The sequence below is a fragment of the Diaphorina citri genome, unplaced genomic scaffold (assembly GCF_000475195.1).
Source record: "Diaphorina citri unplaced genomic scaffold, Diaci psyllid genome assembly version 1.1 scaffold305, whole genome shotgun sequence".
Lineage (NCBI taxonomy): Eukaryota > Metazoa > Arthropoda > Insecta > Hemiptera > Psyllidae > Diaphorina > Diaphorina citri.
Window position 1 is genome coordinate 221,436 of NW_007377740.1, and position 12,037 is coordinate 233,472.

The 12,037-nt window shown below is 39.3% G+C and overlaps 1 protein-coding gene across 1 annotated transcript in view; it reads right to left on the bottom strand.

Moving 5' to 3' along the window:
- Positions 1-11,782: 11,782 nt before the first annotated feature.
- LOC108252156 (extensin-2-like) overlaps positions 11,783-12,037 on the bottom strand; it is a gene marked incomplete at its 5' end in the record, with an annotated part of 4,932 nt that continues 4,677 nt past the window's right edge. The window contains one exon of the mRNA XM_026822217.1: positions 11,783-11,794. Coding sequence (XP_026678018.1) covers positions 11,783-11,794 — 12 coding nt within the window. The remainder of the gene's footprint in view (positions 11,795-12,037) is intronic.

The window sequence follows — 12,037 nt, forward strand, 5'->3', positions numbered from 1 at the left end:
TTTTTTTAAGAGGTTTGACAGAGGGAACTGTGACTGCTATGGTCTTATCGTCCCGAAATCGAAGAGAGAAGGAAGACAGGATAGGAGAAAGCCAGCCGTTCCGAGAACGAACATTATCCCATCAGGATGATATCCGCCCCGGGCGGGAATCGAACCCGCGGCCTAGCGCTTACAAGGCAGACGCACTACCAACTAAGCTAACTAGGCTGGCTACCTCTATCTATCTGACTAAATTCCTGTGGACAATACAAAAAAACAAAAGGGAGAAAGGAATTGAAAATATTATACAATAAAAAATAAAATAAAAAATAAAATGCTCCGTCTCCCGTGCTTTTCCCTTCTAATCAATACTGACGATAACTTTTTCAGTAAGCTTTTCACTTCATCATCCGTATTTCACGTACCTCCCGAGACATTGGCTTTTAGCCCTTATCCTGGCTCTTTTGAACGCCTTTGTAGCTCGGTTGCGTCGAGAATTATCGACCGAGAGGTGCTAGGTTCGAATCCCGGCGGGCGGATTTTTTTTTCTAATGGCTAATAAGTTTCTTTGTTGGGTTGTGGGCTGTGCCTTAGAAAAGACACAGTAAACTTTGTTCATCATTTTCGTCAATATAAAATTATCCGAAAAAACAAAGGGAGAAAGGAATTGAAAATATTATACAATAAAAAATAAAATTCCCCGTCTCCCGTGCTTTTCCCTTCCAATCAATACTGACGATAACTTTTTCAGTAAGCTTTTCATTTCATCATCCGTATTTCACGTACCTCCCGCCCGAGACATTGGCTTTTAGCCCTTATCCTGGCTCTTTTGAACGCCTTTGTAACTCGGTTGCGTCGAGAATTATCGACCGAGAGGTCCTAGGTTCGAATCCCGGCGGGCGGATTTTTTTTTCCAATGGCTAATAAGTTTCTTTGTTGGGTTGTGGGCTGTGCCTTAGAAAAGACACAGTAAACTTTGTTCATCATTTTCGTCAATATGAAATTATCCAGTTTTTCTGTACATAAACTGACCAAAACACATCAACATGTCTCAGACTATGCAGTATTTTCTATCCATTTCGTTTCTTTCAAAATTTCTCTTTTAAAAACTCAAGCTAAAGGGTTAAAGAACTTGGAAGGGCGTGGTCCCTATCACTTGAGATTTAACGAGGTTAGATTATCCTCATCATCAATCTGTGCCATGGCGGAAAAAGTTTGCCCCGCTAATGTCATTATCACTCATCACTTCACCTAATTGAACAATTAATTTCTCCCCGCAACCGGGGATATTGGTATCTAGGTACTTGTATTTTTCATTTTCTAAAAAAAAATCTGTCCTAAAGCGGTCAAAATACCGCCAAGTGCAGCAACCATCTCAACCAAACGTTTTGTGTTGCATCCTTGTCACATTTGTGAACAGATTTGGAGTTTTCCCAACTTTTTACATAGGAATCGACCATTTATTTATAATTTTTACCCATTTGCAACTGCTCCATTGGGAACCAATCGACCTTTTTTCGGTGGGAACTTGTCACCTGGGACCTCTTTTGACCGGAAACCAATTCACCTCATTATTTATTTAATTTTTTTTTAAACCAATGCACCTTTTGCGGCTAGACTAGTCAAATTTTATAGTCATGTTCCACTATTGGGACAGACAGGTAAATCCCAACAGATGATCCCCTTCCGTACAATAATTTTGGAACAATGACGGTATCAGCAGAACTATCGAATTGTCCGGCATCGCATTAAAAGGAGAAATGCACAATTTATTCGCTTTGCAAATCCCACTCGGGATTTCAAAAAACGAGGTAAAAAAATCTGGTGTGAACATCAAACGACTTTCCTTATCCCATTGAATGATGCTTAGTTGGGTGTTGTTCTATTGTAACTTTTACAATATCTCTGATCGTTTAGTCAGTATCGTTGAAAACAGCCAAAATCTCCCCGCACTTCACGCCCGGGGTGGAGTTCATGTTATAAGGCGGAGTGCACTCACCACTCTACCCTGCTCAGATAGACGGACACAGTTTGTGGTGGAATTTGAGAAAAATGAGGTTGTGTCAGATTTTTATAAACATTTTCGACTCTCTGTTTTGGTCAGCTATCAAGATAATAGACAGAGATTTTTTTTTTTTCCTGGCGCACACATTTTCGACTCTCTGTTTTGGTCAGCTATCAAGATAATAGACAGAGATTTTTTTTTTTTTACCTGGCGCAGGTATTTTTATTTTCGAGTGGGGGGAAGAATTAGAGATATGGTCTTTTTCATTAATATTTTTAGATAAATTTCCCATTTTTTCCAAATGTTTTAAGTTTTTTCGCCCAAACATTGTGCTAAATTCGAAATCTACTTAAAATCGTCTTTCGTTTGTTTTGTTCCATGTCCAGTTGTCCACTTTGCCTCATGTTAGTGGAAATGTCCAACATAAATTTAAATTTCCCGGTATCACCCTGTAGGTACCTATAGTGTACATGATTCATGTTATTTATTGTTCTATTGACAAGATAAGTTCAAGTGAGCAACGCAGTAACTTAATAGGAATAGGAACATCAACTTGAGCAAAATGTATCAACTTGCATCACTTGCATGGCACAGATCATTTGTATAACGTATACATCTATACATCATGTTCATGTACTAACGCCCGAGCGCGATGTAAGGGGGAGGGGGCTTTTATTTGTCCTTTACGATAGGCTAGACTCCGAATAGATCAGTTGCGCTTACTTGGGTGATGTTTCAAAGTCATAGAGCAGGAAAAATGAGGACCAACGGAATTTTTCTTTTTCTCTGCTAAATTTCCCATTTTTTCCAAATGTTTTAAGTTTTTGCCCCCAAACATTTTGCTAAATTCGAAATCTACTTAAAATCGTCTTTCGTTTGTTTTGTTCCATGTCCACTTTGCCTCATGTTAGTGGAAATGTCCAACATAAATTTAAATTTCCCCGTATCACCCTGTAGGTAATAGTGTACATGATTCATGTTATTTATTGTTCTATTGACAAGATAAGTTCAAGTGAGCAACGCAGTAACTTAATATGAATAGGAACATCAACTGGATCAAAATGTATCAACTTGCATCACTTGCATGGCACAAGATCATTTTTGTATAACGTATACATCATGTTCATGTACTAACGCCCGAGCGCGATGTAAGGGGGGGGGGCTTTTATTTGTCCTTTACGATAGGCTAGACTCCGAATTTGGAGAGCCGTTTTTAAGGGGGGGGGGCTAGGGGATTTGGAACAAATTTTGTCCAGAAAACCAAAATCCTGGATACGGCCCTGCACCCCCCCCCGATCCATTGGTGTCTGGACCCTAGGGCCCTGCCCGGGTGTACAGTCACATCTTGACATTATACAAACTTTATGGCAGTTACTGTAAGTACAGTATGAGGGGGAATCGGCCGCAGGCCGTTTTTCGGAAAAACTTGATGTTTAATTTGAAAATTTTCAATTTTTGACCGGGTGGCAAATTCCATCACTTTTCCAGGTTTTCTTTAAATTTTCACGATTTTCCATGACTTTTTGGCCGATTTTCAGATTCCATGACTTTTCCCGGTTTTCCAGTTTTTCCAGGTCGCTTATAAACCCTGTACGACACAGACCGCATGAAGACTAAAGTCACAGTTGTTTCATTGCTACAAAATGAGGCGTTAAAAAGCTCACCCTTAAGGTGTGTCCAAACATAGTCGATGTGTACACTGCTTCGACAACATAGAATCACCTCTTCATCTCGGGGTCGACTACGTGTGGACATAGTTTTAAAATTTACATAAAATGAAAGAGAAGCTCAGGCCAAAACTGCTAGTACAACTCCAGCGATTGAACAATAGAGGTACATACATACTACACAGTAGCTAAGTACATATAGTAGATTGGAAAACCCGCTCTCATAATCACAAGATAACTTACGAGTAATCGTTAAAACATAAGGCCGTCAGGTTTTGCCATGGGATATTAACATGGCGCTATTAAAATCTAAACTAACAGCAGAGTTAACAGGAGATTGTTGTATTCAAGTGGAAACAATATTAGCAACATAAATACTCGAGTCAGACGTATTAAGCGTATGAAATACCAAGTTATGACAAAAAAAAAGTCAGGAAAGGGAAGTGTGAGAGAGAAAGAAGAAGAGAAGGACAGAATGCTGAACAGAATAACTTATGGAGAGGAGAGAAAAAGAAAGAAAAAAAGAGAGAGAGAAAGGGAGGGAACAGGGAGGGAGAGAGAGAGAGAGGGAGGGAGAAGAAAGGATGGGAGGGAGAGTTGACAGGTCTGTCGCACGTAATTCAGTTTTGAATAAGGGATACTATACTCCCCAGCCCAGCTTAGTTGTAAAGGGAGAACTCAAAATTGATTTTTTGGTCCCGAACTTTTTTCGTTCCGATCATGCGTTCAGTACCGACTACCAATCTGATCAGACGAATATGTTACAATGGTCCAAACACCATGAATAAAGAAGGGATTTTTGGGGAAATCTTATTGAAGAAAGAAAAAAATTCATCTTGGAACGACACACAGCATGTAAAATTATTGCACTAATTTATCGGGAAATTGGAAATAATGGAATAAGTTTTTGTTATTATTTTATGTATTTTGGTACACACACTTGGTAAAATAATTCAAACAAGAATAAGCCCAGTCCATGACTTTTTCAGGTTTTCTTTAAATTTTCATGGTTTTCCATGACTTTTTGGCCGATTTTCAGATTCCATGACTTTTCCCGGTTTTCCAGGTCGCGTATAAACCCTGTACGACACACACCACATGAAGTCCAAAGTCACAGTTGTTTCATTGCTACAAAATAAGGCGTTAAAAAGCTCATACTTAAGGTGTGTCCATAGTTGATGCGTACACTGCTTCGACAACATAGATTCACCTCTTCTTCTCGGGGTCGACTTACGTGTGGACACAGTTTTAAAATTTACATAAAATGAAAGAGAAGCTCAGGCCAAAACTGCTTGTACAACTCCAGCGATTAAACAATAGAGGTACATACATACTACACAGTAGCTAGTAGTACATAGCTAAGTACATAGTAGATTGGAAAACCCGCTCTCATAATCACAAGATAACTTACGAGCAATCGTTAAAACATAAGGCCGTCAGGTTTTGCCATGGGATATTAACATGGCGCTATTAAAATCCAAACTAACAGCAGAGTTAACAGGAGATTGTTGTATTCAAGTGGAAACAATATTAGCAACATAAATACTCGAGTCAGACGTATTAAGCGGCTTAGAAGAGATGTTAATGTACGGGAAAATCAGGAAATATATAGTGTGAGAGGTGGGGATCAGACCTAATGCCGGCCACTCACCCTCAGATCATCTGACAGACCGCGGAACGTGTGTGGCGGAAAAATCTCGAAACCTAGGTTTCTCAGACCATCTGACAGACCGCGGAACGTGTGTGGCGGAAAAATCTCGAAACCTAGGTTTCTCAGACCATCTGACAGACCGCGGAACGTGTGTGGCGGAAAAATCTCGAAACCTAGGTTTCTCAGACCATCTGACAGACCGCGGAACGTGTGTGGCGGAAAAATCTCGAAACCTAGGTTTCTCAGACCATCTGACAGACCGCGGAACGTGTGTGGCGGAAAAATCTCGAAACCTAGGTTTCTCAGACCATCTGACAGACCGCGGAACGTGTGTGGCGGAAAAATCTCGAATTTGATTTTTTAATTATTAATTAATTTATTTAATTTTGACATCCTTTGTAAATACTTTTTACCTAAGTTATATATAGCAATGGATACTCTCGTAAGTATCCATTGCTATATATAACTTAAGTAAAAAGTATTGATTTTTTAATTTTACTTTCATGTTATGATTTAAAATCAAGACTAGAGCCCGTTCTCCCTTTCTTCCCATTATAATGTTTAAGTCACCCATCCATTTATTGGCCTTTCTCGGCGTAGCTTAACATAGGTGACGCTAAAATCGGTCTTAAATGATCGACTGAAGTGTTATCTGAAACTTTCTCGCTTTGAGTTCATAGGTCGTCGCGACAAATTTCAAGATCAGAGCTCATTTGTGTGAGAAAATGTGAAAAAAATCCCCCAAAAACCAGTTTTTTGGATTTTTGGCTTTATGGTTTTCTGGACAAGGTTTGGATAAGTCCTTCTATGGGGACAGACAGAGGGACAGACAGAGAGACAGACAGACAGACAGACCGACCGACAGAGTGACAGACACCGAAGCGAATACAATAGTCCGTCCCTTATGGCTTTATGGACAGAGAGACAGACAGACAGACAGACCGACCGACAGAGTGACAGACACCGAAGCGAATACAATAGTCCGTCCCTTATACCTTTTTATTACTATTGTAATAATAAAGGAAAGGGACTACAAGGAACTATCAACCAGGCTCGCGGGCCGATTGCCGTTCGGATCGGATTTATCCTAAACAGATAAGGTTCGTTCTCGGAACGGCTGGCTTTCTCCTATACTGTCTTTTGTCTTCCTTCTCTCATCGATTTTGACACGATAAGACCTTGGCAGGTCTTTAAAAAAAATCTTGAGACTGGCGACCTGGTCCGTTGGACAACTCTGTATAGCATGAGAGAGATAGCTGATATCAATGATGTTGCGTGCTATACTTAGCTCTGATTGAATATTCGCAGATATATGCATATATGTATATTAGCTAGAGATAGAGAGGAGAGGCATTGGAGAATCTAATCAGAAGAAGCAACAGAATGATGCAATGACTGCTATATAGATACAGATGAACTTGGTTCATTCAGAACCCAAGGGATCATTTTTCTTCTCAATGGATTCCTATGTAAAAAGTTGTGAAAAATCCAAATCTGAAGTCAAAACTCCGAAAAATAACTGTAAAAGGTCGAAAATTCAATTTTTATTTTCCGTTCTAATGAAAGAGTTCAAAGATGTGTGACGTCAGACTTCACGCAGTTGTTTTTTTCGTCCGCTAGGTAGCGCCAGTATGCAAGCACGCTTGCGGAGGAGCAGAAAGAAATGCGCAGAAACGTATGCGCACAAACACATTAATGTGTTACCTGCGAGGGAGCTTTGCTCGGGACATTTGATTTGAACGGGAGCGTATCACGTATGCCGTGACGTCAGAGTTCAAGATTTACCGTTTTTTTTTAATCGATTTATCTCGGGATCTAGAAGTCGTAGAAGAAAAAGGAAAATTCCGTTGTTCCTCATTTTTTCTGCTCTTTGACTTAGAAACTTCACCCACGTAAGCGCAACTGTTCTATTGGAGAGAATTTTTGCTATTTTGTCAATTTCAATTCCTTTCTCCCTTGTTTTTCGTAGAAGCTCAACCCATCCTTTGGGGCTGACCAGCCCCTACACCTAAGCCTCAGTTTGGGCTTTTTGTGTGTGTCCCTTGTTTTTAGTATTGTCTAGGAATTCAGCCAGATAGATAGAGGTAGCCATTCAGGTAGAAACACACTACCATCACGTCACGTGAGCTTATGGGGAGTGGGCAGTCAGAAACATGTAGTTCAAAATTTTCCCATAATATTGCAGGCAATTTCGTTCAGGACAACTACACTACTATGCCACACTGCCCTCACGTCACGTGAGGGCAGTGTGGCATATAGGGCTTTGCAAATCTCGAGTCTTGGTCTTGGTGTAAACCATTTGTGCGAATTTGGCAACACGACTCGAATTATCCATTGGAAATAATGGAATAAGTTTTTGTTATTATTTTATGTATTTTGGTACACACACTTGGTAAAATAATTCAAACAAGAATAAGCCCAAGAGTTCTTCTCATTTCCATCTCTAAAATGCTCTTTTTAATTTTCAAACGACATAAATTTGAGAAGTTCATCCTTGACGACCAACTTTCACAGATTCGTCTCATCAGACAACAAATTGTCAAAAGAAGTAGCATCCTATCTACAATATGTACATTGTACATAGAGCCTACATAAGTATGGTGAGGTACACTATGTATATAGTACATGCACAGATTGGGAAAAGCTTTGGGTAAAGTTGAAGGTCAGAATTTAATATTTTCCGACAAGCTGCTGTGAGAACCCAAGCATTTCCATCTCTAAAATGCTCTTTTTAATTTTCAAACGACATAAATTTGAGAAGTTCACCCTTGACGACCATCTTTCACAGATTCGTCTCATCAGACAACAATTTGTCAAAAAAAGTAGCATCCTATCTACAATATGTACATTGTACATAGATCCTACATATGTATAGTGAGGTACACTAAGTACATAGTACATGCACAGATTGGGAAAAGCTTTGGGTAAAGTTGAAGGTCAGAATTTAATATTTTCCGACAAGCTGCTGTGAGAACGCAAGCATATGGTACCATTATAGGGAGGTAGACATAGAGGTGGAGAGAAGGAAAGGGAAATATACCTAGGTAGATCAGAGATAAGGCTCTTCACAGACAGGTCGTAATTGTATCGTGAAATATAACATAGACTAGAAAGAATATATACAGCGTTATCGCCAAAATAAGACCGAAAAGTCCCTTATTTATACTGCTTGAATCGTGGAATAGGACTCAAGAGTCAAATCAGAACTTTTTCACAAGTTTTGTGGATTTTGTCGCAACATTACCAAGTGTCTCCTTTGCAGTCGACTTCCCATTTTCCATATTTCAATCATCTTTTTGCAATGATAATGCTGCCACTGATCGCTACTCGATTAAAGTAGCTTCTCAATAGTTGCGCTTAATTGGGTCATTGGGTGATATTTCAAAGTCATAGAGCAGGAAAAATGAGGACCAACGGAATTTTTCTTTTTTCTTCTACGACTTCTAGATCCCGAGATAAATCGATTACTTCCACCCAACCAAAGATAGGATATGTTTTTTACTTTCCTTATCCTATAGGAAGGAAAGTAATGTAATCGGGTCAGATTTTGGATGGTCAGATTTTAGTGCACGTTTTGAGGTCCCTAGAGCCTAAATCCAAAGTTTCAGCCATTGGTCCGTGCGTGTGTCTGTCTGTTAAAAAAATATCTCGAGAACGGTATGAGCTAGAGACTTGAAATTTGGTAAATGTTACAACAGAACACCCAAATAAGCACCATTCAATAGGATAAAGAAAGTCGTGTGATGTTCACACCAGATTTTTTGAAACCCCGAGTGGGATTTGCAAAGCGAATAAATCGTGCATTTATCCTCCTAATGCAATGCCGAACAATTCGATAATTCTGCTGATACCGTCATTGTTCCAAAATTATTGTACGGAAGGGGATCATCTGTTGGGATTTACCTATCTGTCCCAATAGTGGAACATGACTATAAAATTTGACTAGTCTAGCCGCAAAAGGTGCATTGGTTTCAAAAAAAATTAAATAAATAATGAGGTGGTGTGCGGTCAAAAGAGGTCCCAGGTGAATTGGTTCCCACCGAAAAAGGGTCGATTGGTTCCCTATGGAGCAGTTGCAAATGATTAAAAATTATAAATAAATGGTCGATTCCTATGTAAAAAGTTGGGAAATGTCCAAATCTGAGGTCAAAACTCCGAAATAATAACTGTAAAAGGTCGAAAATTCAATTTTTATTTTCCGTTCTAATGAAAGAGTTCAAATAAAAACGAAAGGAATACTCGCAATCTCTGCATGGATTACAGTTCCAAAATCCGCCAATATGTACCTATCTATTTCAGGCGGATAGAAGTGTCTACCTATAATACCTATCAATGTTTAGCTCCGGGTAAGGTAAAAAGGGTTTGTCGATATACACAAAAACGAAAATAATGCATTACTTTCCTTCCTATAGGATTAAGGAAAGTAAAAAACATATTTATTAAATTTCCTAACCCATCCGTAAAAGCTAATGCGTAAATACTAAATAGGGTATACTATACATATATAGGGTTCATTATTATCTCCGCTCAATAAACATACATAGGAATGCCTTTTGTTTCTCTATTCAAGAGAAAACGTTTTCCTTCTTATCTTAATTATCTTCATGTAATGATTATTTTTTATCTGGTAATAATTGTTAACGATCTTATTTCCAAATTCCAAATGACTGTTGCACAAAGCATCAGGTCGCGGGTTCGATTCCCGCCCGGGGCGGTTTTAATTGTAAACAGATAAGGTTCGTTCTCGGAACGGCTGACTTTCTCCTTCTTTCGGGACGATAAGATCTTAGCAGTTAGAGTTTCCTCTTAAACCTCGCGAAAAATAATCAATATTTTGAATTCTTCTCTCCACTGAAGATGTTTATCTGAATACTAAATTATATTTGGTAATAATTGTAAACGAGATAATTATATTCACAAATCATTTCCGCTCCCACGTCACCGGCAATGTTGAGAGGTGCATCACTGGAGAGTGCATATCATAGCTATTTATATCACCACACAAGCCTGTGTTATGCATATTATACTCTATCAGTACCTACTGGTAGATATTCTCTGGTACTATGAGTGTAACTTTGCTGGTACTCCCAACAGTCTAGCATTGTGAGTAGAAATACTGATGACCTTGAGAATGGGTTGGTTGGCAAAAATTCACATGTACGAATACTCTATGAATAGTCGTGTTGCCAAATTCGCACAAATGGTTTACACCAAGACCAAGACTCGAGATTTGCAAAGCCCTATATGCCACACTGCCGAGAGAATTTTTGCTATAGTGTCAATTTCAATTCCTTTCTCCTTTGTTTTTAGTATAGTCTAGGAATTTAGCCAGATAGATAGAGGTAGCTATTCAGGTAGAAACACACTAGCATCACGTCACGTCACGTGAGCTCATGGGCAGTCAGAAAGATGTAGTTCAAAATTTTCCCATAATATTGCAGGCAATTTCGTTCAGGACAACTACACTACTATCACGTGACGTGAGGGCAGTGTGGCATATAGGGCTTTGCAAATCTCGAGTCTTGGTCTTGGTGTAAACCATTTGTGCGAATTTGGCAACACGACTATTCATACAGTACATGTGAATTTTTGCCAGCCAACCCGTTCCCAAGGTCATCAGTATTTCTACTCACAATGCTAGACTGTTGGGAGTACCAGCAAACTTACACTCAGAGTACCAGAGAGTACCTACCAGTACCAGTAGATACTGATAGAGTAATATGCATAACACAGGCTTGTGTGGTGATATAAATAGCTATGATATGCACTCTCCAGTGATGCACCTCTCAATATTGCCGGTGACGTGGGAGCGGAAATGATTTGTGAATATAATTAGGTATCTCGTTTATAATTATTACCAAATATAATTTAGTACCTATTCAGATAAAAAAAAAAAAAAAAAAATAGGTACATATTTGCGGATTTCGGAACTGTAATCCATGCAGAGATTGCGAGTATTCCTTTCGTTTTTATGGTAATAGATCAGTTGCACTTACTTGGGTGATGGTTCAAAGTCATAGAGCAGGAAAAATGAGGACCAACGGAATTTTTTTTTTCTTCTACGACTTCTAGATCCCGAGATAAATCGATTTAAAAAATACCGGTAAATCGTGAACTTTGACGTCACGGCATACGGTCCCGTAGGCGATGACGTCACATCAAATGTCCCGAGCAAAGCTCCCTCGCAGGCAACGCATTAATGTGTTTGTGCGCATACGTTTCTGCGCAGTTCTTTCTGCTCCTCCGCTAGCGCGCTTGCATAGTGGCGCTACCTAACGGACGAAAAAAACAACTGCGTAAAGTCTGACGTCACACACATTTGAACTCTTTCATTAGAACGGATAATAAAAATTGAATTTTCGACCTTTTACAGTTATTTTTTCGGAGTTTTGACTCAGATTCGGATTTTTCCCAACTGTTTGGTTTTACATATATATCCCAAGAGCAAATTGTACAAGAATAGAAAATAAGCGGACTGTATCACCACAGGCGCTGTAAAACACCGAACAGAAACGTATGTGACACAGGTCCTTACCTTGAATAGAATCAGCAGCTGGCATCATACTAACAAGAAAACTCGCCCCCATCTAACCCCCCACATACATACAACCCTAAGGATAAATCTAAAGGAAAGAGGTTACCGGGCTGTAGGTATGAGACCCTGAACATTGTCTAGAGAAACTGCCGCTTTGAGTTCCAAGATTCGCTTTGATTCAGATTTGAAGAGATGTAGGT